At 48.1% G+C, this 26,951-nt stretch overlaps 2 protein-coding genes across 2 annotated transcripts; both read left to right on the plus strand.

Annotated features, from left to right (window-relative positions):
- Positions 1-537: 537 nt before the first annotated feature.
- On the plus strand, positions 538-3,035 carry LOC133360988 (olfactory receptor 56A4-like). The gene is made up of 2 exons (XM_061579871.1): positions 538-543; positions 2,037-3,035. Exons 1-2 carry the CDS (start codon positions 538-540, stop codon positions 3,033-3,035), a joined length of 1,005 nt encoding a protein of 334 aa, XP_061435855.1.
- A 5,703-nt stretch (positions 3,036-8,738) lies between these two features.
- LOC133360989 (olfactory receptor 2A14-like) lies at positions 8,739-23,985 on the plus strand. Its single transcript, XM_061579873.1, has 3 exons — positions 8,739-8,751; positions 9,307-9,427; positions 23,097-23,985. Exons 1-3 carry the CDS (start codon positions 8,739-8,741, stop codon positions 23,983-23,985), a joined length of 1,023 nt encoding a protein of 340 aa, XP_061435857.1.
- The last annotated feature ends 2,966 nt before the right edge of the window (positions 23,986-26,951 follow it).

Consider the following 26,951-nt stretch of genomic DNA (forward strand, 5'->3'; position numbering starts at 1 on the left):
TTTAATTTAACTTTAATTTTATTTCTACATACGTGACTTCACCGACAGAACCAATGAGCATAGTCTCCAATCTTGTTTGCGATTTTCATGGACAGGACATAGGGGCACAGCCGATGTATTGTGAAAATTCGGTCACAGTTCCTATGATCACTGTTGTTTCATTGCTTTTATGGCTTTATTTTGGTGATTTTCGAAAAGTTTTTTGGTTTGGCCATGTTTGTTTGTTGTAGTACAGAGTTAGACTGATGGCCTTAATCTAAGTTGTCTTGTGGTTGTTGTTGTTTGACTTGCATCCCACTGGGATATTTGCACAGGGTGTTGGTGTACGGTGATTTTTCTGCAATATTTTGCTGTCTTTTCTTGGATTTTCTGTTTGCACTCAGTCACATATTCACTTTAAGATGTTTTCGTGTTCATGTTTTTTGTGTTTGTTGCGGTTGCACCCGATTCAAGAGCCGAATGGCTCACATGGATATACCTAATAAATGAACTTTTAACTTTGAACTTTGATGTATGGAGAGTATCCAGTACGAGGGCATGGCGGTGGCGTCACCGCTTTTTGCAGATGACGTTGTCTTCTTTGCCTCGTCGGTCTGTGATATCCGGCGTGGACTTGGAACGGTTTGATGCCGAGTGTGAAGCGGCTGGGATGGGGATCAGCACCTCCAAATCGGAGGTCATCAGATGAAAGGGGGGGGGGGGGACAGCTGCCCTTAGCAGATGAGTTTAGGTATCTCGGGATCTCTTGCACGGGTGATGGTAAGTGTATAGTAGTGTATGGTAGTGTATTGTAGTGTCGTGTGTAGTAGTGTATAGTGTAGTGAATAGTCGTGTGTAGTGTATAGTAGTATAGTGTATAGTAGTGTAGTGTATAGTAGTGTAGTGTATTGTAGTGTAGTATATAGTAGGGTATAGTATTGTATAGTTGTGTAGTGTATGGTAGTGTATAATAGTGTAGTGTGTAGAATTGTATAGTGTAGTGTATGGTAGTGTGTAGTGTATAGTAGGGTAGTGTGTAGTAGTGTATAGTAATGTATAGTCGCGTAGTGTATAATTGTGTAGTGTGTAGTAGTGTATAGTGTAGTGTATAGTAGTGTATAGTAGTATAGTAGTGTAGTGTATAGTAGTGTAGTGTATAGTAGTGTAGTGTATGGTAGTGTATCTTAGTATAGCGTGTAGTAGAGTATAGCAACGTAGAGCTGCAGGCTGTCGCAAAGAAAATGGAGGTCTGGACGGCCACGACTCAAGATGCTGCCACCGCGACCCTCACCAGGACAAGCGGACTGAGAAACGAACGAAAGAACGAACGAAATTTTTCATTCTTTGTTCAGCGCCTTGGTGAATAAAGAAATAGGCCCGCTGATCTGCTATGTGGCTGCGAACTGGCTGCCACAAATGATAGCTCAACGAAGTGGCTTATCAACATCACCATAATTTTCGTCACGTGAACATGTATTGCAGTAGCCCAAATAAATGTTGACTTAAAACTTTCGTGACTGCAGGAATTCATATTCTTTGGTTCTTTCGGTAAAGTCACGTAGATAGAAAAAATAATATTAAAAATAAAAACCACGACGTTTCGATCGCAACACACGTGGTCGTCATCAGGAAAAGCTTTTTCTGATGACGACCGCTTGTGTTGCGATCGAAACGTCGTGATTTTTATTTTTAATTATTCTTTTTTTCTATCTACGTGACTTTACCGAAATAACCAAAGAATACGTAGCTCAAAAACTCCAAACGCATGTTTCTACAGATTCATAGAGACCCGTAGACCCATAGAGACTCATAGAAAGCCACAGAGACCCACATAAACCTATAGCAGACAAATACTCTAAATGCACTTCATGTCTAAAATGTGGTGAGAAACACCGATGGACACCTCAGAAAAATCCATGCGACCACGGCGGAAAGAGAGAGAGAGAGGCACGCACACTGCGAACACACAACAGGCATCAATACCCACGATCTCCGGCATACTGGGTGAGATAGTTAACATCTCGCCTCCGTGGGCCACGTGCTGTGTGTTCCATCAGGCGACGGGCGAGTGGAACTCGTCGACGAACTTGTCCGCGGACGTCCCCGCGGACCTCATCTTCATGTCGACGCTCTTCCGTGAGCCGGCCAGCGTCCGCTTCACCTCGTTCGCCCTCGTCCTCCTCATCTACCTGGCGTCGCTCGTTGGCAACTCGCTGCTCATCGTCACCGTGACGTGCGACCACCGACTCCACAAGCCGATGTACGTGCTCATCGCGGCGCTCTCGATCGCCGACGTTATCCAGAGCACGTCGACGATGCCGCGCATCCTCTACGACTTCTTCTCCGACAACTACATCACGATGGGCCAGTGCTTCACGCAGATCTTCTTCTACCACGTGTCGCTCCGCGACCAGGGCTACGTCCTCGCCGTCATGTCGGTCGACCGCTACCTCGCCGTGTGCCGGCCCCTCCAGTACCCGTCGCTGGTGTCGTTGCGCGTCACTTTCAAGGCGCTCGCACTCACCCTGCTGCTCGCCGCGGCGCAAGCCGTCGGCTACGTGGTGCAGGTGACGAGCCTCGACTTCTGCAGGCCCAAGGTCATCCTGGCGGCCAACTGCGACAACCTGGTGGTCATCAACATGTCGTGCACGCGCAGCGTCGCCAACGTCGTCTACTCGTACGTGAACGTGCTGTCAGGCGTCGCGGCGCCTCTCGTCCTCGTCGTCGCCATGTACTCGCTCATCCTCGTCGAGTGCCGCAGGCGCGGCGGGCAGAGGCGCGCCGCCGAGACGTGCGGCGCCCACCTGCTCGTCATCGCCCTCTACTTCGGCTCGGTGTTCTTCACGATCGCCAGCGGCTTCCAGGTGTTCGCCCACCTGCCACGCGAGGTGCGCGCTCCCTTCCAGACGATGCACTACACCCTGCCGCCTGCCCTCAACCCCGTCATCTACGGCCTGCGCACGGGCGCGATACGCCGTGGCGCTTCGAGGTTGCTGCTGCGGAGGCGCGGGTGGGCGATCGGAAACGGTGTCAAAGGCGGCGACGGCGGGCAGTGAGACGATTTGATTGTTCGTTTGTTGTGGTTGTTGTTGTTGTTGTTGAGATAGGCGGGTAGGGGAAGGGGTGGCCCGTCCTAGTTAATACTGCGATTGTCGTCATCACCACTGGCAGAATAATTATCACACGCAGCATTGTCACGTTCAGAACCATCATCATCATCATCATACGGCATCATTATCACACAGCATCATCATCACACACAGCATCACCATCACTCACAGCATCACCATCATAGCACTCGGCACCCGTCTGCTTCGTTTTCGCGGGGGGAGGTTTAAGATCCTGTGACGTCATACCAAAACGTGCAGTCGGCCATTTTGTGTTCGAGCGGCATTCACGGGACAGACATTTTGGCAATTTATAAAGTACGAATCGTTTAGGGTGAAGCAGGACTAATGTCTGACACGTTGTTTTATACATATACAATTTACTTTAAAAACCACAATGTTCATCTTCTTGGTTCTTTCGGTAAAGTCACGTAGAAGGGAAATAATGAAATAATAAAAATAAACATAATTAAATAATTATTTATAATGTTTTATTTTTATTATTTTATTATTTCCCTTCTACGAAAGAACCAAGAAGATGAATCCCTGCAGTCACGAAAGCTTGAAATCGAAATTTAACCAAAATTTTGTTTTTATTGATGAATGTGTTGCGTTTTACGTGTTTTAATATACACGCACACATGTAGGGTTACGTGAAATTGTAACTACATCGCTACAGTTTTAGAGATATACGTTGAGTGGTGCCTGAAAGTTACGGTTTAACGTTGGATAGAATCGAGTGCTGAGGATGGAGGGGGGACCAGTTGATGTGCGATGTTGTACAGGGTGCTGCAGATGTCTTATCACTCCATTTCTGTGGGGCACCACGGTGGCTCAGAGATGTTAACTACCTCGCCTGGTATGCATGAAGTCGTGAGTTCGATCCCGACCCTAACGATGCCTGCTGTATATTTGGAGTCTGCGTCTCTCTCTATCTGCGTGGTTGCATTCAATTTTTTTCCGGGACACCCGGTTTTCTTCCTCCACATTCGAATCGACGTCTCTATGATTTCTGAGTTATTTGGCTGCTACTATAAATGTCCACGTGATGATGATGATCTTCTTGGTTCTTTCGGTAAAGTCACGTAGAAGGGAAATAAAAAAATAAAAAATAAAAAGATAATTAAATAATTCTCACGACGTTTCGGCCACAACGCAAGCAGCCGTCCTCAGGTGAAGAACAAGTCTGTCGGAAAGACAGCGTCTGACGACGAAACGTCGTGAGAATTATTTTATTATGTTTTATAATTTATTATTTCCCTTCTACGTGACTTTACCGAAAGAACCAAGAAGATTAATCCCTGCAGTCACGAAAGCTTTGAATCGATGATGATGATGATAATAGGCCGTCAGTTCGTTGAGCTATCATTTGTGATAGTCAGATCGCTACTGAAAAACAGCTACTGCATAGCAGGTCAGTGGGGCCTTGCCTGGTCAAATAAACATATTTATTTCAAAATTATTTAAACGTTTATATAAGCAAAGGGTGAAACAAATGCTAGGGAGTCAATTCAGGGGGGAAAGGGGGATGCGGAGGGGGGGGGGGGCACGAGACATCTGGACCACCTTGTACATGAACATTCCGTGAAAGACCTAAATTAATTTTGGTTGTTTTCAAATTGATGATAAAATTATATGATGATGATGATGATAATATAACAACAATACACCATCGTCTGGTGGGGAACTCGACGACGCTGAGCCAGAGGTCAAAGTTCATCGTACAGAGCCTGAACAAGGTGAGCGCATGAACGGGTGATTGCACGAACGGATGAGAGGCTGTACAGGTGAGCGCATGAACGAGTCAGAGTCTGAACGGGTGAGCACATGAACGAGTGAGGGCTGTATGGGTGAGCGTATGAACGGGCGAGAGTCTGAGGGTGGAAGTGGGGAAAGGGAGGGAGGGGGTTATAATATATATGCAGTTAATCCTGCAATCATTGTAATGTAAGTACGTATGGGTTGAACTTATTTTGCATCTTACGTGACCGTATAGACCGTGTTTATTTTAAATATAACATCATCTCCACTCACGGGGTGAGGGGGAGGGGGAACGATCCATTGTACAGAAATGAAATGCTAAGTTAAATTAAATCATATTCTTTTGGTTTTTCGGTAAAGTCACGTAGATAGGTTCAAAGAAAATAACAAATAACTATGACGTTTCGATCGCAACACAAGCGGTCGTCATCAGGAAGCCAACCCCCTATTCCTGATGACGAATACTTGTTTTGCGATCGAAACGTCGTAGTTTTTGTTATTTTTTGTTATTTTATTTGAGCCTATCTGCGTGACTTTACCGAAAGAACCAAAGCATAGGAAAAGGGGGTAAGCCTCTAAAGGCAAACTGTTTATAAAGGTTCAAAATGGGCTTAGCCCAAGTGTCAGCAGCATGGGTGGGGTAGCTAAAGTTAATGTAAGGGATTAAAAACGGTGTGGCCCAGCATGTAGGGCGGTGCTGGTAGTGGAGGGCAACGACGGCGCTGGTGGTGGGTTACCACCAATTAAAGGGCTGCCAGGTAATCATTGCACCTCGCTTTACACATTCACACTGGTGATGGTGGAGGTTGCTGCTAGTGGTGATGGTAGTAGTGGGCAGTGATGGTTCTGGTTGTGGGCTTCCACCAATTAAAGGGCTGGCAGGTCTAAAATGCAAACATTACAGCCAGTTATGACTTAAACTGGTTGATAAAGTCCTTCCAATGATTGCTGAGTTTGTACCCATCTTCTCGGTTGAAATTGTGTCTATGTCTGTATATATGGATGGCTTCATGAACAAATCTTTGTTGATAGCCAGTGTGTTTGCAAAGTACTTTCGTCTTAGAAATGCCGGCCTTCACAGGCACTGCCGCTCGCTAACAGCACTTGCCCCAACAGTCTGTTGAAGGCTACATGCGGGCATCTTTGTCATTGTGCGTGCATCACCGGGGCGCTGATGGATATTCGTACAGGCGAATTTTGTTATTGGAGTCCATGGGAGACTGTTACGTAGGAGTCTATGGGAGAATGTAACGTTGGAGTCTATGGGAGACATTAACCTTGGAGTCTATGGGGGACTTTAACCTTGGAGTCTATGGGAGACTTTAACATTGGAGTCTATGTATCGTGTGTATAACTAACGTCACAGAGACGTCTTCTGGAGGCAACGCTTTTATTACAACAGACTCAACGGACAGTGACTGTAACACAAAGGGGTACGGCAGCTTCAACCCGATAGCCTAAGGGAGGTACAGCCTTCCTGCTAGCCTGTCCTACACACCCCTGGTTACACTACACACAGGTCCTTTGCTACGGCCGCTAAGGGAGGCTAGACCGACCCGACCCAGCCAGGATACGGGTCCCACAACCGGTCGGCTACAACCCGGCTCTGACAAGAGCCTCGGTTGCGGGTCCCAGGGTGCTGGTCCAGTCTTCAGGTCTTCGGACGGCTTCAGGCTTGAGTTGGTGAACTCTCCCGGACCCGTTCAGAGGGCCGGCTTTTATCCCCAGGTCGGGGGCTTCATCATCATGGCTTGGCTTCGCGAACGAAGATCTAGGAAGGACATCCACGTCTTCTGCAGGCACGCTGGTGGCTGAAGAGGCCTATGCGGGACAAGCAGGTCCTGCCACAACAGCTGCAAGTATAGGTCTCATCTGGGATGGGTGCTGAGGGATCATGGTTCTTCCTCCTTCTCCTTTTGTCCTCCATACGGGCCCTGCGGGTATCTTCGAAGAAGGAGGTGGCCTGGTGGACTGTGTGCCGCCAGGAGTTGCGATCAGCTGCTTGTGTTGCCCACTGACGGTGATCGATGCAGCAAGCAGTGAGGGACTTCTTCAGGGAGTCTTTGTATCGCTTTCGTGGTGCCCCTATGTCGCGATGGCCAGAGGACAGTTCCCCATACAGCACGATCTTAGGCAAGCGGTGGTTCTCCATCCTGGCGATGTGCCCTGCCCAACGAAGCTGTGTCTTGAGGACCATGGCCTCGATGCTGATGACCTTCGCTGACTTGAGGACTTCAGTGTTGGCGACGAAGTCACTCCAGTGAATATTGAAGATTGTGCGGAGGCAGCGCTGATGGAAACGCTCGAGGAGACTCAGGTGACGACGGTACGTGACCCAGGACTCAGCGCCATACAGGAGAGTGGTCAGCACAACAGCTTTGTAGACGTTGACCTTTGTGGCTCTTTTAAGGTTTTTGTTGTTCCAGACACGTTTGTATAGTCTGCCAAATGCACTGTTTGCCTTGGCCAGCCTGTTGTCGACTTCGTTGTCGATCTTGGCGTCAGACGAGATGACGCACCCCAAGTAGCTGAACTGGTGGACAGCTTTCAGTTATGTTTGTTCAATGAAGATGCTTGGTGGATGGTGCTCCTCATGGGGTGCGGGCTGATGAAGAACTTCAGTCTTCCTCAGGCTGACTTCAAGGCCGAAGATCTGAGCTGTTTTCGCGAAACAGGACGTAATTCGCTGCATAGCTGCCTCTGTATGAGCAAGGAGGGCGGCATCGTCAGCAAAAAGCAGCTCCCTGATCAGTTGCTCCATGGTCTTTGTGTGGGCCTGCAAACGCCTCAGGTTGAACACGCTCCCGTCGAGACGAAAACGGATGTATACGCCATCAGCGTCGTCGAGGTCCTCTGTGACCTGCTGGAGCATCATGCTGAACAAAATGGTGAACAGCGTGGGAGCAAGAACACAGCCCTGTTTCACGCCGTTTGCAATAGGGAAGGGCTGCGAGAGATTGTTGCTATTTCTGACTTGTCCAAGCTGATCTTCATGAAGCTGGACGATCATGGTGAGGAACTTCGGTGGGCAGCCTAGCTTGTCCAGGATTTTCCAAAGTCCCTGCCTGCTCACGGTGTCAAACGCTTTTGTCAGGTCCACAAAGGTGACGTACAGTGCTTTGTTTTGCTCCCGGCACTTTTCCTGAATCTGCCTCAGGACAAACACCATGTCTGTGGTTCCCCGGTTGGCTCTAACGCCACACTGGGTCTCTGGGAGGTGATCTTCAGCTATTGCGGGTACCAGTCTATTCAGCAGTACTCTTGCGAGGATTTTGCCGGCGACGGACAGAAGTGTTATGCCACGATAATTGGAACAGTCTGATTTCTCCCCTTTGTTCTTGTACAGGGTGATGATGACTGCGTCTTTGAGATCTTGAGGGAGTTTACCCTGCTCCCAGCAGCAGACGAAGAATTCATGGAGTTTGGTGTGCAGTGCTGGGCCTCCGTTCTTCCATACTTCAGGAGGGATGCCATCGACTCCTGCAGCTTTACCACTCTTCAGCTGTTTAATGGCTTCCTCAGTCTCTTGTAATGTTAGTGCCACATCCAGTTCGGTTTTCACTGGTTGTTGTGGGATGTGGTCAATCGCTGGTTCTTGGACTGAGCGGCTAGCATTGAAGAGCGTGTAGAAGTGCTCAGACCAGCGGTTCAGGATTGAGTCCTTTTCAGTGAGCAGTTTTTTCCCGTCTGCACTCCGCAGGGGGCTCAGGATTTGGTACGAGGGGCCATATACCGCTTTTAGGGCTTCGTAGAATCCCCTGTAGTCGCCAGTATCAGCGCAAACCTGAGTTTTTACTGCGAGGTTGGTCCACCACTCGTTCTGAATCTCTCGAAGCTTGCGCTGGATGGTGCTGCATTCCAGGCGGAAGGCTGCTTTTTTGTGCGGGCAGGATGGTCGGGCCAGGTGGGCCTGGTGTGCTGATCTCTTCTTTGACAGCAGCTCCTGGACTTCTAAGTTGTTCTCATCGAACCAATCTCTGTTTTTCTTCGTGGAGAATCCGAGGGTATCTTCAGATGTTTGCAGAACAACAGTTTTGATGTGGTCCCACAGCACTTCAGGAATCGGAGGCGAGTCTCCTAGGCAGCTCGGTTCCTCTAGCCTAGATCGTAGGCTTTTCTGGAAAGCTGCTTTGACCGCGGCAGACTGAAGGCTGCAGACTTTGAGCTTCTTCCTCGGGGGGCGCCACCGTTTCTTGGTCTGGGTTTAAAGTGAAAGCTGAGTTTGCAGCGGACAAGACGGTGGTCTGTGTGACACTCGGCGCTGGGCATTACCCTGGTGTGAAAGACATCTTTTAGGTCACGCTGGCGCACAAGGATGTAGTCTATGAGATGCCAATGTTTTGACCGAGGGTGCATCCAGGTTGTTTTCAGACTGTCTTTCTGCTGGAAGATGGTGTTGGTAATGGAAAGCTGCTGTTCTGCACAGAGTTCAAGTAACAAGCGTCCATTGTCGTTGCAGCTGCCCACGCCGTGCCTTCCAAGTACGCCTTTCCAGGTTTCCGAGTCTCTGCCCACTCTGGCGTTGAAGTCGCCAAGGATGACAATCTTGTCGTCAGCTGGGATATCCTGCAGAAGGCTGCGTAGGTCTGAGTAAAACTTGTCTTTATCAGCGGGATCTGCCTGGAGAGTTGGAGCGTACACACTGAGCAGCGTTGCGTGTTGTTGGTCACGAAGTGGTAGACGCATTGAGATGATGCGGTCAGAGTGGCCGGTTGGCAGGCTTGTAAGCTTGGTAGCGATAGAGTCCCTGATCATGAAGCCGACACCTGAACGGCGTCTCTCTGTCGCTGGTTTGCCTGACCAGTAGAGAGTGTAACCTGCGCCATGCTCCCTCAGACTGCCTTTCTCTGAAAAGCGGATTTCGCTGAGGGCGGCGATGTCAACATCCAGCCGAGCGAGTTCGTGTGCAATTAGAGCAGATCGTCGCTCAGGTCGAGTGCTGTCAGCTGAGTCTAGCATGGTTCTGATGTTCCAGCATGCGAGTTTGAGTCCTTTCCCACCTTTTAAGGCGAGTGGGATGCGCCGTCGATTCTTTGATGTAATTCGACCGCATATGAAGATGCCCGTTGACCGCGGTAAGCCAACTGAGGGAGGAGGAGACGAGCTTTGTTTAGGCCACCTTTTCTAGGCCCCTCTCCGTGTGGAGCAAGCAGTGCTGTCCCTAGAAAAGGCTGCTTGCTCGCTCAGGGTGCTGCCGGGTGATGATGTCGTTTCCAGGTCATCATCAGACGACCACTTGCGCCTGAGCCGCCTGCATGCAGGATTGAGACCGCGGCTGCCAGTGTCATCTTACACCTGCCGGGTTCGCCCCTTTCCCATCGCTACAGGACTTAGTGAGACCAGGGGGGGGGGGGGGTAGACGTGAAGATTTCCTTCTTGCCTGCGCAAAGGAGCTTTCAAGTGGAGTGCAGTGTGCGCAGAACTGACCCCACCCTTTAAATCCGGGGTTCGTCTGCCATGGCCCAGCAAGCTGGGACGGTGACAGCGAGGTCCTCGGGCCGTAGGTTTTACATCAGAGTTTCTTTCTCCTAGGTAGACGGCCTTCCAAGGCTGAAGAGATCCACCTTCCCTGCTATTTCAAACCATAGCTGGTAGGCCACAGCCGCAGTCCACAGTAACGAAGTGGCGCGCCTTGGTCCCGAACACTTGGCCGTTGGGTCCTAACGAGACCCTTCCGCCCTGGCCGGTGACTCCGTCGTGGGAGTTCATTCGCCCAGCGATGCAGTGTTGACATCACCCCCTCACGTCGTTTAGCCCGCCAGCTGAAGCGGTTTGCCGGGGTGTGGCACTAGGAGCCAGACGTCAGAGATTTAGGAGATGGATGAGGACCAGTGTTTCCGTCCACTCAAAAATTGAGTGCAGCTACCAGAAAACAAAGGTACTACCTCTACCCAGAGCTCCCTACACCCCTCTCCTAATCGCACCCCCTTCAGAACCTTCCAGAAACGACTGGAAGGTTCTGGAAAGGTCTTAAAGGGTGTAAAATCGGCGGTGGCTCCTATCCCCCCAGCCCCCAGCCCCCAGCCCATGGGGGTTTGGGCTGTCAACCTCCGGTCACGGGCCACGGGGGGGGGGGGGGGGGGTTATCTTCGGTCATCCCCTACACACCTCGTTCTCTCTCTCGGCTGCCCCCTGTTGGCCCGTGAGCGTGGTGGCAGGTAAGGCGACATACAGCGCCTTGGTATGGCGCAACATCTGTAAGACTTTAACGCGAGAGTCTATGGGAGACTTTAACGTTGGAGTCTATGGGAGACTGTAACGTTGGAGTCTATGGGAGACTTTAACATTGGAGTCTATGGGAGACTTTAACATTGGAGTCTAAGGGAGACTTTAACATTGGAGTCCATGGGAGACTTTAACATTGGAGTCTATGGAAGATTTTAACGTTGGAGTCTATGAGAGACTTTAACGTTGGAGTCTGTAGGAGACTTTAACATTGGAGTCTATGGAAGATTTTAACATTGGAGTCTATGGGAGACTTTAACATTGGAGTCTATGGGAGACTTTAACATTGGAGTCTTTGGGAGACTTTAACATTGGAGTCTATGGGAGACTTTAACGTTGGAGTCTGTAGGAGATTTTAACATTGGAGTCTATGGGAGATTTTAACATTGGAGTCTATGGGAGACTTTAACATTGGAGTCTATGGAAGACTTTAACATTGGAGTCTATGGGAAACTTTAACATTGCAGTCTATGGGAAACTTTAACATTGGAGTCTATGGAAGACTTTAACATTGGAGTCGATGGGAGACTTTAACGTACCTGTCAACCCCTTATCAGTGCCCTACCTTATTAAAGACTAATTCAGACCGCACATATCAGTTGGAGATCCGTTAGCACAGCAAACAACAACATCAACAGACAAAATAGAAAAAAAAAATTCATTATGGGGCCTTCCATAAATGACGTCACGCGATTTTGGACGATATTTGACCCACCCCCCCTTCGTCACACGACGTCACAACATGTCAGACCCCCCTCAAATATGACGTCACAAAGCTCTGCCCCCCCCCCCCCCCCAATATAAAACATGCTTCAAATCGCTTTAAACTATTGTAGTGCGTATTTAATGTGGTGATGCACTCTGATGTTGTAGGAGAAAACATTTATTAAAAAGTCTATTTAATTAAGTAGAACGAGTTGTTTATATTAATTTAAAGTTGCGCATTTTTACGTGACGTCACATTTCTCAACCCCCCCCCCCCTCGTCACACATCGTCACAAATGTCTGACCCCCCCCCCCCAGGTGCGTGACGTCATTTATGGACGGCCCCTTATTATGGGGCGAAACGTCACAGAGGCTCGAATCGTCAAACGCACTTGTGGGTTTTTAACTCTCCCGACACACAGCGACGGGTTAGGGGCCGTCCATAAATGACGTCACGCACCTATGGGGGGGGGGGGGGCAGACATTTGTGACGATGTGTGACGAGGGGGGGGGGGTTAAAAAATGTGACGTTACATAAAAATGCGCAACTTTAAATAAATATAGAAAACACGTTCTACTTAATGAAGTAGACTTTTTTAAAAACGTTTTCTCCTACAACATCAGAGTACAGCGCCAAATTAAATACGCACTACAATGACAATAGTTTAAAGCGATTTGAAGCATGTTTTTTTTGGGGGGGTGGGGGGCAGAGTTTTGTAACGTCATATTTGAGGGGGGGGTCTGACTTTTTGTGACGTCGTGTGACGAAGGGGGGGGGGGTCAACATCGTCCAAAATCGCGTGACGTCATTTATGTACGGCCCCTTATCGCTGCTGAACTGGTAACCAAATTGGCCCCGTGAGACAACCCCCTTCCTGATTGTCTGTGTCGGGCGGTGGACGGGCGTCACGACACATCATTCATATTCACACGATCTACACCGCCCCCCCCCCCCCCGCTTTATTTGACCTTAAGAAATCCGATGATCCGTGAAGCATTTCACCGTGGGGAGACAGAGAGACACGCGCATTCCAAATATACAGCAGGCGTCCAGGTTGGGATGGAACCCACGACCTCCTGTATACCAGGCGAGATAGTTAACATCTCCTTGCCACCGTGATGATGATGATCAGAGACACGCAAACTTCAAATATCCAGCAGCTGGCATCGTCAGGGTCGGGATCGAACCCACGACCTCCTGCGTACCAGGCGAGGTAGTCAACATGTTCGAGCCACCGTGATGATGATGAGAGAGAGAGAAACGCAAACTCCAAATATACAGCAGCAGGCATCGTCAGGGTCGGGATCGAACCCACGACCTCCTGCATACCAGGCGATGTAGTTAACATATTCTAGCCACCGTGATGATGATGATGAGAGAGAGAGAGAAAAGCAAACTCCACATATACAGCAGGCATCGTCAGGGTCGGGATCGAACCCACGACCTCCTGCATACCAGGCGAGGTAGTTAACATCTCCTAGCCACCGTGATAATGATGAGAGAGAGAGACACGCAGACTGGAAATATACAGCAGCAGGCATCGTCAAGGTCGGGATCGAACCCACGTACTCCTGCGTACCAGGCGAGGTAGTTAACATCTCCTAGCCACCATGATGATGATGAGAGAGAGAGATAGAAACGCAAACTCCAAATATACAGCAGGTATCGTCAGGGTCGGGATCGAACCCACGACCTCCTGCGTACTAGGCGATGTAGTTAACATCTTCTAGCCACCATGATGATGATGAGAGAGAGACGCAAACTCCACATTTACAGCAGGCATCGTCAGGGTCGGGATCGAACCCACAACCTCCTGCATACCAGGCGAAGTAGTTAACATATCCCGGCCATCCCAGGGTATCCCCTTGTGAACGCGTTCGCTCCAGAAAGGAAGGTGGCTCGCAGTTGAAACTTTACTCTAATTAACACGATCCTAAGGGCTCGGCTATTTATAAAGGCGCTCGACCGGGACGCGATAAAAAAACCCCCTCGGGTTGACGAATTCGCCCCTGTACCTTGACTGCAAGTTACCCCTTGCGACCAAAGAGACACACACCACCCCCACACACACACACCCACACACGCACACAGCAACCCACACACATACCAACAATCACCCCACCCACCGCTATGCAGTATATAAATATGGGTGTGTGTGTGTGGTGTGTACTGAGAGATGCATCCGCAAGGTCCTGCTGGTTGTCTGTCCAAAGTAGATTTTATGTTTTATTTTGTGTGTATCTACTATAGCAGTCGATGGTTCTTGCTGGATGTCCCCAATGGTGAAGGTGAGCGTATTGTCTTGATAGACACGCACTATCACCACGACCACCACCACTCCTTCCCTACCTTATCGATCTTACAAGAACACCAAGTAAAAATATCCCCCGTGTAGCTGTAACAAGCTGTTCGTGCCAAGCGCTGCTAGCGAGTAGGCACCAATAAAGGCAGGCATGGCACACTAGGCGGTGGGTGGCCATCACCACGCCCGGCCACCTTTGTCTCCCCAGTGGCTTAGAGACTCAACGCTGCCCGTAGACTCAACACTGTCAGTAGACTCAGCACAGCCCATAGACTCAACACTGTCAGTAGACTCAACACTGCCCATAGACGCAACACTGCCCATTGACTCAGCACTAACCATAGACTCAACACTGCCCGTAGACTCAACACTGCCCATAGACTCAACACTGTCAGTAGACTCAACACTGCCCATAGACTCAACACTGTCAGTAGACTCAACACTGCCCATAGACGCAACACTGCCCATTGACTCAGCACTAACCATAGACGCAACACTGCCCATAAACTCAACACTGCCCATAGACTCAACACTGCCCGTAGACTCAATACTGCCCATAGACGCAACACTGCCCATAGACTCAGCACTAACCATAGACTCAACACTGCCCATAGACTCAACACTGCCCATAGACGCAACACTGCCCATAGACTCAGCACTAACCATAGACTCAACACTGCCCGTAGACTCAACACTGCCCATAGACGCAACACTGCCCATAGACTCAGCACTAACCATAGACTCAACACTGCCCATAGACTCAACACTGTCAGTAGACTCAACACTGCCCATAGACTCAACACTGTCAGTAGACTCAACACTGCCCATTGACTCAGCACTACCCATAGACTCAACACTGCCCGTAGACTCAATACTGCCTGTAGAAACAACAAAGCCTGTAGACCCAAACTGCGCATAGACTCAACACTGCCCATAGACTCAACACTGCCCATGTACTCAACACTGCCCATAGACTCAACACTGCCCATGTACTCAACACTGCCCATAGACTCAACACTGCCCATATACTCAACACTGCCCATGTACTCAACACTGCCCATAGACTCAACACTGCCCATAGACTCAACACTGCCCATGTACTCAACACTGCCCATAGACTCAACACTGCCCATGTACTCAACACTGCCCGAAGAGTCAACACTGCCCATGTACTCAGCACTGCCCTTAGACTCAACACTGCAAATAGACTCAACACTGCCCATAGACTCAACACTGCCTATGTACTCAACACTGCCTGTAGATTCAACACTGCCCATGTAAAAACACTGCCGGTCGACTCAACACTCCCGTAGACTGAACACCGCCCATAGACTCAACACGGTCCGTATATTCAACACTGCCCATAGCCTCATCACTGCCCATAGACTCAACACTGACTATGTACTCAACAATGCTAAGAGACTCAACACTGTCCATGTACTCAACACTGCCCATGTACTCAACAATGCTAATAAACTCAACACTGTCCGTAGACTCAACACTGCTCGGAGACTCAATACTGCCCATAGAATCAACACTGCCCATAGACTCAACACTGCACCATAGACTCAATCCTGCCCATAGACTCAACACTGCTCGTAGACTCAGCACTGCCAATAGACTCAATACTACCGATAGACTCAACACTGCTCATAGAGTCAACACTGCACCATAGACTCAATCCTGCCCATAGACGCAACACTGCTCGTAGACTCAACACTGCTCGTAGACTCAACACTACCCATAGACTCAATACTACCGATAGACTCAACACTGCCCATAGACTCAACACTTCCGGTAGACTTAACAGTGCCCATGTAAAAAACAATGCGAAGAGACTCAACACGGTCTGTAGACTCAACACTGTCCGTAGATTTAACACTGTTAATAGACTCAACTCTGCCCATAAAACCAACACGGCGCCATCGACTCAACACTGTCCATAGACTTAACACCGCCCATAGACTCAGCACTGCCCATAGACTCAGCAATGCCCAGAGACTCAACACTGCTAATAGACTCAACACTACCCATAGACTCAACACTGCCCATAGACTCAGCACCGCCGTTAGACTCAACACTGTCCATAGACTCAACACTGGAAATAGACTCAACACCGCTAATAGACTCAACACTGTCCGTTCACTCAACACTGTCTATAGACTCAACGCTGTTAATAGACTCAACAACGCCCATACAACCAACATTGCCCATAGACTCAGCACTGCCCGTAGATTCAGCACTGCCCATAGACTCAACACTACCCATAAACTCAACACTGCCCATAGACTCAGCACCGCCGTTAGAATCAACACCGTCCATAGACTCAACACTACCCATAGACTCAATACTGCCCATAGTCTCAGCACCGCCGTTAGACTCAAACACAGTCCGTAGACTCAACACTGTCCATAGACTCAACACCGCCCATACAACCAACACTACCCATAAACTCAACACCATCCATAGACTCAACACCGCTAATAGACTCACCACTACCCGTAAACTCAACACTGTCCATAGACTCAATACTACCGAAAGACTCAATACGGCTAATAGACTGAACACTGCCCGTAGACTCAGCACTGCCCATAGACTCAATACTGCCCGTTGATTCAGCACTGCCCTTAGACTCAACACTGCCCGTAGACTCAACACTGCCCGTAGACTCAACACTGCTGATAGATGGAATTCCTTTCTAGCTCAGACCCCGCCTGCTCGCCCTTCGCCAAATATATAACATTTTGTTGTAACAGCTCTCTCGCTCTGTTTCTTCCTGGTTCAGCAGAGACACTGCCAGCTTATTTTTTTCCGCCTAAGGACGACAGCTTGTGTTGCAATCGAAACGTCGTGAAATATTATTTTATTTTTCTACCTACGTGACTTTACCGAAAGAACCAAAGAGTATAGATTCCTGCAGTCACGAAAGCTTCAAATTAAGACTGTTAATAGCCTCAACACTGCTCTTAGACTCAACACTAACCGTAGACTCAGCTCTACCGATAGACTCAACACTGCCCATAGACTCAGCACTGCCCTTAGACTCAACACTGCAAATAGACTCAACACTGCCCATAGACTCAACACTGCCTATGTACTCAACACTGCCTGTAAACTCAACACTGCCCATGTAAAAACACTGCCGGTCGACTCAACACTCCCGTAGACTGAACACCGTCCATAGACTCAACACTGCCCATAGACTCAGCACTGCCCGTAGAATCAGCACTGCCCATAGGCTCAACACTACTCATAGACTCAACGCTGCCCATAGACTCAGCACTGCCCTTAGACTCAACACTCCTTGTAGACTCAACACTGCCTATGTAAAAAACACTGCCGGTAGACTCAACACTGCCCATTTACTCAACTCTGCCCATAGAACCGACACTGCGCCATGGACTCAACACTGCCCGTAGACTCAACACCGTCCATGGACTCAACACTGCTAATAGACTCAACATCACCCATAGACTCAGCACTGCCGTTAGACTCAAAACTCTCCGTAGACTCAACACTGGCCATAGACTCAACACCGCTAATAGACTCAACACTGTCCATTTACTCAACACTGCCCATACAACCAACACTGCGCCATCGACTCAACGCTCCCCGTAAACTCAACACTCCCCATATACTTAGCACTACACCATAGACTCAACACTGCAAATATACTCAACACTGCCCATAGACTTAATACTGCCTGTAGACTCAACACTGCACCAAAAGACTCAATATTGCTAATAGACTCAACACTGCCAGTAGACTCAACAATGTCCATAGACTCAATACTGTTAATAGACTCAACATTGCCCATAGACTCAGCACTGAACCATAGACTCAGCACTGCTAATACACTTAACACTGCACCATAGACTCAACACTACCCATAGACTCACAACTCCTAATCGACTCAACACTACCCATAGACTCAACACTGAACCCCTGCTGAGTCTATGGGCAGTGTTGAGTCTACTGGCAGTGTTGAGTCTCGGGGTCGTGTTAAGTCTACGGGCAATGTTTAGAATACTGACCTTTTGCTATTAATCCCCACGTGGCTATGATGATGATACCAGCCACTGCGATGAGGATCTATTGACACTTGTGGCCAGGATCGCCTCTGAATAAAAGGACTTTACCTGGCATATTACACATGACGGAAGCCTGTAAAGGCGAAACCTTTATATGCGGATCGTACCACGATGGGTTTATTCAGTGCTCAAAGGCTTCGCCGAGTTACACGTATGCTCGGGGAGAGTCTGCGTCTCTTGTCTCAGAGTTGGTTCAGCATTTCATTGAGTTTGGCTCGTTGTTGAACGATAATCCGTCTGAAAATATAAGAATAGGTGTTTACCCTTTCTGGCAATAAAACAAGAGGTTTACACCATTGGTACCTCATTTGCCAGTAAAAAATATGATAATTGTTTTTTTACCCTTTTATCTGGCAACAAAACTGACACCTTTTTTACGAGGAGTCATGTTTGCATAGACCACAATACCAGCAGTCATAATGCAAAAAAAAACACAACTCTGATAATGTATGCACTGTCCTTGAAGTTGATTGGTCCACACCCGAGACAGCTTTCCTTAGAGCCTAGTCTCACATGGGTTGGTGTCATCTGGTCCAACCCATGTGAGACTAGGCTCTAAGGAAAGCTGTCTCGGGTGTGGACCAATCAACTTCAAGGACAGTACATACATTATCAGAGTTATGTTTTTTTTTGCATTATGACTGCAGGTATTGTGGTCTATGCAAACATGACTCCTCGTAAAAAGGTGTCAGTTTTGTTGCCAGATAAATGGGTAAAAACCCAATTATCAAAACAAGAGGTGTTAAGATGTTGATTTGAAGCTTTCGTGACTGCAGGAATCCATACTCTTTGGTTCTTTCGGTAAAGTCACGTAGGTAGAAAAATGATAGATCACGACATTTCGATCGCAACACAAGCAATCGCCATCAGGTGAGACAACCACAGCAAGAAAAGCTGCTGAAGCAGGCGTCAGGGTCAGGATCGATCCCACCACCTCCTGTATACCAGGCGAGGAAGTTAACATCTCCTAGCCACCGTGATGATGATGAGAGAGATACAAGGTGAGACAGCCACAGCAAGAAAAACTGCTGAAGCCTACTTCAGCAGTTTTTCTTGCTGTGGTTGTCCCACATGATGACGATTGTGTTGCGATCGATACGTCGTGATCTATTATTTTTCTACCCACGTGACTTTACTGAAAAAACCCAAAGAGTATAGGTGTTAAGATGTTCTAACACCAAATGGAAACCCTTTGCAAAGGAATTCATTCTGCATTAACCACACGCTGTGCTTGTGGTGAACATGCAAACAAACATGTTCTGATAATCGATGGCATTGTCTGTGAAACCGTTCGCCTTTTGGCGTCCTCTGGTCTAGCATCAATTGAGACGAGGCTCAAAAGAAAGCCATCTCTGGTGTGGCCCAATCAGTTTCAAGGACAATGCATATATTATCAGAGTGTATTTTTCGATTTAAAGCTTTCGTGACTGCAGGGATTCATCTTCTTGGTTCTTTCGGTAAAGTCACGTAGAAGGGAAGTAATAAAATAATAAAAATAAAACAAAATAAAACAATTCTCACGACGTTTCGGCCACAACGCAAGCAGCCGTCCTCAGGCGAAGAATGAAACACCACCAAGCTTGGAGCGTATATTTAAGCTGGGTTAGAGGGGGGGAGGTGGGAAGAAGAGCGCCTAAACAAAATATTTTTGACCACAAGCATTGTGGTTAATGCACACATGATTTTATAGGTCTCATTTAATATATATATACACTACTATTAACGACAATCTAGGTTTTGAGTTTCCTTGGCTGGCTTCTGGCTGGGCTCTGCTTTAACACCGCAGCAATAACTCTGTTTTAACAAGAATTGTTACAGACAGAGACACCGCAGACGTGGGAGTAACGATGACCTTGGGCATGGCTCATTTTGAAATCTCTCCAACCTTTCAATACGTACTCCTATCAGTCTATTTCTTTGGCCAGAATGTTCTTTACATGTAAAAATAAATCTCACTCAACATATCACATTGCCATTTTGTTAGTACATAAAACAGGCAGATTATTATTAGTGCTTCGAGCACAGGATGATCGAGAAGAGAGCAGATTTAAATTGGAGTTTCATTATTACATTAAAGAGGCACATTAGTTCTAGTGCTTCGAGTACAAGAGGATGAAGAGGAGAGGATAACTTTTTTGGTATTTTATTATCACACGAAAAATGAACATTATGTGTAGTGCTTCGAGTACAGGAGGATCGAGAGGAGAGCAGATTTATAATTGCATTTTTTGGTTCATTAATTTCTCCGTCCGCATGAGTAGTGGCGGTCCAGACCTCCCTTTCCCTGGCTACACGAGGAGAGAGAGACGCAAACTCCACATATACAGCAGGCATCAGGGTCAGGATCGATCCCACGACCTCCTGTATACCAGACGAGGAAGTTAACATCTCCTAGCCACCGTGATGATAATGACAGAGACACACGCAAACTCCAAATATACAGCAGGTATCAGGTCGGGATCGATCCCACGACCTCCTGTATACCAGGCGAGGAAGTTACCGTGGTGATGATAAGATAGACACATGCTAACTTCAAATATACAGCAGGCGTCAGGGTCGGGATTGAACCCAGGACCTCCTATATATCAGGCGAGGGAGTTACCATCTCCTAGCCACCGTGATGATGATGACAGAGACACACGCAAACTCCAAATATACAGCAAGTATCAGGTCGGGATCGATTCCACGACCTCCTGTATACCAGGTGAGGTTGTTAACATATCACCACGGGGAGAGAGAGAAACACGCACACTCCAATTATACAACAGGCATCAGGGTCAGGATCGATCCCACGACCTCCTGCATACTAGGCGAGGTAGCTAACATCTACTAGCCACCCTCTCGCCACCGTGCTATAGATATTTAAACTTTAGCCTGGTTTCGATTTAAAGCTTTCGTGACTGCAGGGATTCATCTTCTTGGTTCTTTTGGTAAAGTCACGTAGAAGGGAAGTAATAAAATAATAAAAATAAAACATAATAAAATTATTCTCACGACGTTTCGGCCACAACGCAAGCAGCCGTCCTCAGGTGAAAACCAGGTCCGTCGAGGCGACAGACTCTGTCGCAGACTCAGAGTCTGCGACAGAGTCGAAACGTCGTGAGAATAATTTTATTATGTTTTATTTTTATTATTTTATTACTTCCCTTCTACGTGACTTTACCGAAAGAACCAAGAAGATGAGTTATAGTAATAGATTTTTTCCCTTTCAACTGGTACAAAAACTGACACCTTTATACAAGGCATCATGTTTGCAATAACCACAACACAAGCATTCAAAATGCAAACAAAAAGAAACAACTCTGATGATGATAATGATATGCACTGTCCTTGAAGTTGATTGGTCCACACCCGAGACAGCTTTTTTTAGAGCCTAGTCTCCATTGGTGTTGGACCAGATGACGCCAAAAGGCGTACAACTCAAAGACAGCGCACTATCAGAGTATTGAGAGCTCGGGGTAAGCATTTACACTATGAGACCTCCTTTACCAGTGGCAAAATATAGTAACAGGTTTTTACCCTTTCAACTGGTACAAAAACTGACACCTTTATAAAAGGCATCATGTTTGCAATAACCACAACACAAGCAGTCAAAATGCAAACAAAAAGCAACAACTCTGATGATGATAATGATATGCACTGTCCTTGAATTTGAATGGTCCACACCTGAGACAGCTTTTCTTAGAACCAATGGAGACTAGGCTCTAAGAAAAGCTGTCTCGGGTGTGGACCAATCAACTTCAAGGACAGTGCATATCATCATCAAAGTTGTTTCTTTTTGTTTGCATTTTGACTGCTTGTGTTGTGGTTATTGCAAACATGATGCCTTACATAAAGGTGTCAGTTTTTGTACCAGTTGAAAGGGTAAAAACCTATTACTATATTTTGCCACTGGTAAAGGAGGTCTCATAGTGTTGTTAGAGTTGTTATTGTTGTTAAAGTTATTGTTAAAATTTCTGTTGTTATTTTTGTCATTGTAATACTTGCTTTTATTGTTCTAATCATGCTTGTTTTTATTGTTATAATTTTTATTGCCAATGTTATGGTTGTTAAAGTTGTTATTGTTATAGTAAGTCTTATTATTGCTATAGTTGTTATTCTTGATTTGAAGCTTTCGTGACTGCAGGAATCCATACTCTTTGGTTCTTTCGGTAAAGTCACGTAGGTAGAAAATAAAATAAATCACGACGTTTCGGGCGCAACACAAGCATCCGTCATCAGGTGGGAAAGCATAGTCTGCTGCTAAGGCAGACTGTTTTTAAAGGTTTTATTTATTTTATTTTCTACCTACGTGACTTCACAGAAAGAACCATTTTATATGTCTTACTGTTATTGTTACAGTTATTGTTATAGTTATTATTTTGATGGTTGTTATTGTTATGTTGCTATTGTTATAGTTGGTATAGCTGTTATTGTTTTTTTTCTATAGTTGTTCGTGTTATAGTTCTTATTGTTACGGTTAGTATCGTTGTTAATGTTACATTTGTTATTGTTATAGTTGTTATGGTTTTTATTGTTACATGTTATTGTTATTTTTATTGTTATATTTGTTATTGTTATAACTTTTTTGTTATACTCGTCATTGTTGTTGGTATTATTGCTATTGTTGTTTTTGATCTTGTTGCTATTGCTGTCATAGTTGTTAGTGTTGCTGTTATAGTTGTAATTGTTATTGTTGTCATTGTTATTCTAGTTGTTTCTGCTATTGCAATTTCCTCCCCGGGCTTCTGATGCCCATGTACACTAGTGCCGACGATGCTGAAGAAGATAACAGTGAAGATGACGACGACAACAACGACAGTGACAACAACAACAATAATAACAGCGGCTTCCAACACATCCCACTCGCCCCAAATCACTCCACCCACTCGACCCTTTGTCCTGATCCTGGTCGACGTCGCCCTCCGCGAGCCCGCCGCATCCAGACACGTCACAGTCGCCCTATTCGTCACGTCGTACGCCCTCACCCTCCTCTGCAACTCGCTCCTCTGCCTGGCCATCCTGCTCGAGCGGACCCTCCACAAGCCCATGTTCCTCTTCATGGCCTTCCTCTGCGCCACCGACGTCCTGGAGGTGACCAGCAAAGACCCGCGCATCGTCCTCGACCTCGTGACGAACCCTTCCTACTTCCCGATGCCCTCCTGCATCGCGCAGATGTTCTTCACGCACGTGTTCGCCAGCATCCAGTGCTTCCACATGGCCGTCATGTCGGTGGACCGCTACCTGGCCATCTGCCACCCACTGCGCTATGCCACGCTCATGCCCAACGGCAGGGCGGCGGCACTCTGCCTGATCGAGTCGGCGTTGGCCACCGCCTCCTCGCTGGGCATGGTGCTGCTCGTCTCCTCGCTCGAGTTCTGCGGGCCCCTCGTGATGGCCAATTCGCCCTACTGCGACTTCCTGGTCGTCAGCAACTGGGCGTGCGGCGGCACCGCGTTGCCCAATGTCGCCTACGGCTTCTTGACGGCCGCCATCACCCTCGTGCTGCCCGTGTGTGTGATCGCCGTCACCTACGGCCTCATCGTGGCCGAGTGCCGCAAGGGGGATGGCCGCGGGCGGAGCCGACGCAAGGCCGCGTACACGTGCGCGACCCACTTCATCATCTTCACCGTCTTCTTCGTGTTCATCCTGTGCACGTTCGGCAGCAGCATGGCGGCAGGCAGCTCGATGCCGAGGGAGCTCCTCTTCTTCGTGCGGACGCTGCACTTCGTGGTGCCCCCCGTGATGAATCCCATCGTGTATGGCCTGCGTACCGCCGAGGTCAGGGTCTGCCTCCTGAGGTGGTTCCGCAGGAACCGCGTGCGCTCGCGGTGACGACGCGGGTGAGGATGGTGACGTTGAGGTGGGGAGGTGGGGTTGGTGAGGATGGTGAGATTGATGAGATGAGATAGGTGAGGTTGGTGATGTTGGGGTGGAGAGATGGGGTTGGTGAGGTTGGTGATGTTGGGGTGGAGAGGTGGGGTTGGTGAGGTTGGTGAGATTGATGAGATGGGATAGGTGAGGTTGGTGATGTTGAGGTGGAGAGATGGGGTTGGTGAGGTTGGTGAGATTGAGGAGATGGGATAGGTGACGTTGGTGATGTTGAGGTGGAGAGATGGGGTTGGTGAGGATGGTGAGATTGATGAGATGGGATAGGTGAGGTTGGTGATGTTGAGGTGGGGAGGTGGGGTTGGTGAGGATGGTGAGATTGAGGAGATGGGATAGTAATCTTAACTTTGGAGCTTTCGTGACTGCAGGAATTATTCTTTGATTCTTTCGGTAAAGTCACGTATAAAGAAAAACAAAAATAACCTCTTCTTGGTTCTTTCGGTAAAGTCACGTAGAAGGGAAGTAAAAAAAAACATAATAATAATATTTTATTTTATTATGTTTTATTTTTATTATTTTATTACTTCCCTTCTACGTGACTTTACCGAAAGAACCAAGAAGAGGTTATTTTTTTTTTCTTTATACGTGACTTTACCGAAAGAACCAAAGAATGAGATGGGATAGGTGAGGATGGTGATGTTGAGGTGGAGAGATGGGGTTGGTGAGGATGGTAAGATTGATGAGATGGGATAGGTGAGGTTGGTGATGTTGAGGTGGAGAGATGGGGTTGGTGAGGTTGGTGAGATTGATGAGATGGGATAGGTGAGGTTGGTGATGTTGGGGTGGAGAGATGGGGTTGGTGAGGATGGTGAGATTGATGAGATGAGATTGGTGAGGTTGGTGATGTTGAGGTGGAGAGGTGGGGTTGGTGAGGATGGTAAGATTGATGAGATGAGATAGGTGAGGCTGGTGATGTTGAGGTGGAGAGATGGGGTTGGTGAGGATGGTGAGATTGATGAGATGCGGTTGGTGAGGATGGTGGTGTTGGGGTGGGGAGATGGGGTTGGTGAGGATGGTAAGATTGATGAGATGAGGTTGGTGAGGATGGTGATGTTGAGGTGGAGAGATGGGGTTGGTGAGGATGGTAAGATTGATGAGATGAGGTTGGTGAGGATGGTGATGTTGAGGTGGAGAGATGGGGTTGGTGAGGATGGTGAGATTGATGAGATGAGGTTGGTGAGGATGGTGATGTTGAGGTGGAGAGATGGGGTTGGTGAGGATGGTAAGATTGATGAGATGAGATAGGTGAGGTTGGTGATGTTGAGGTGGAGAGATGGGGTTGGTGAGGATGGTGAGATTGATGAGATGAGATAGGTGAGGTTGGTGATGTTGAGGTGGAGAGGTGGGGTTGGTGAGGATGGTGAGATTGATGAGATGCGGTTGGTGAGGATGGTGATGTTGGGGTGGGGAGATGGGGTTGGTGAGGATGGTAAGATTGATGAGATGAGGTTGGTGAGGATGGTGATGTTGAGGTGGAGAGATGGGGTTGGTGAGGATGGTAAGATTGATGAGATGAGGTTGGTGAGGATGGTGATGTTGAGGTGGAGAGATGGGGTTGGTGAGGATGGTGAGATTGATGAGATGAGGTTGGTGAGGATGGTGATGTTGAGGTGGAGAGATGGGGTTGGTGAGGATGGTAAGATTGATGAGATGAGATAGGTGAGGTTGGTGATGTTGAGGTGGAGAGATGGGGTTGGTGAGGATGGTGAGATTGATGAGATGAGATAGGTGAGGTTGGTGATGTTGGGTGGAGAGATGGGGTTGGTGAGGATGGTAAGATTGATGAGATGGGATAGGTGAGGTTGGTGATGGTGAGTTAGGGAGATGGGGTCGGTGAGTTTGGTGAGGTTGGGGTGGTGGCATGAGGTTGGTGAGTTTGAGCTTGGGGTGGATGGTGGTGGGGAGTTGTGTGGACATTGCCCGTCGATGATTTGTGATAACCAGTACCAGCACCAGCATTGCCATTCATTCATTCATCCACTCATCACATCCTCATGTCGGTCTGTGTTGTCCACCTGTCGGAGGAGCGGTGGTGCAGCGGTTAGCACTGTTGCTGCGCTGTGCCCCGGCCGTCAACACCGGCGAGTGACGATTGTCTGAACCCGTGCTGTGCTCTCTCCTAGGTCGACTCAGACTCAAATGAGTGCGCGGTGCGACGGTGTAATAAAAGTCGACACTGGGGGAGACAAAGGCGGTCGGGCGTGGTTGCTGGCCACCTACCCCCTTCGAGTGCCGTGCCGGCCTTCATAGGCGCTGCTCACTAACAGCACTTGCCCCAACGGTCTGTTGAGGCTACACGGGAAAGAATCTTTGCCTTTGTGCGTGGGGAGCGGCGGTGTAGCAGTGTAGCGCGATTCACTACGAACCATGCGAATATGCCTTCGAATTATCATCATCATCAGATAAGATAGAGATAGAGGGCTATTGAAGTGACATGTCATCGTCATCATCACACGTTGCCACCGCTGCTGCCGACTGCTACATGCTACACTACTGCTCCCCATACAGACTCATCACAACCACACACACGCACAGAGCGCTCGTCACAAAAGAACCACCACGATGCCTCGGCTTCTGATCTCTTTAGCAAGGAGCTATAAACCATCATCATCATCATCATCACGTCACACTCCGGGGGTAATCCTGGTGGCAGCAGTGGCTTTTAGCTGCTCGCCGTCGAACAAAGTGAGTGGTGATCACCGCATCAGTGTCACCATCATCAGCATCATAACGACCATCATCACCATCATCATCATCACGACCATCATCATCACGACCATGATCACCATAATCATCACCATCATCACCATCTTCACCTTCATCACCATCATCATCACGACCATCATCATCATCATCACGACCATGATCACCATCATCATCATCACCATCATCACCATCTTCACCATCATCAC

Source organism: Lethenteron reissneri, chromosome 70 (genome assembly GCF_015708825.2).
Source record: "Lethenteron reissneri isolate LAM-NWPU_2019-01 chromosome 70, ASM1570882v1, whole genome shotgun sequence".
NCBI classification, from domain to species: Eukaryota; Metazoa; Chordata; class Hyperoartia; order Petromyzontiformes; family Petromyzontidae; genus Lethenteron; species Lethenteron reissneri.

What these genes read in the sequence shown, in the direction of transcription:
- LOC133360989 (XM_061579873.1), top strand. An exon ending in GATATCCTGCAGAAGGCTGC is followed by an intron (nt 9,428 to 23,096) that starts GTAGGTCTGAGT and finishes CGCCGCATCCAG; the next exon opens with ACACGTCACAGTCGCCCTAT.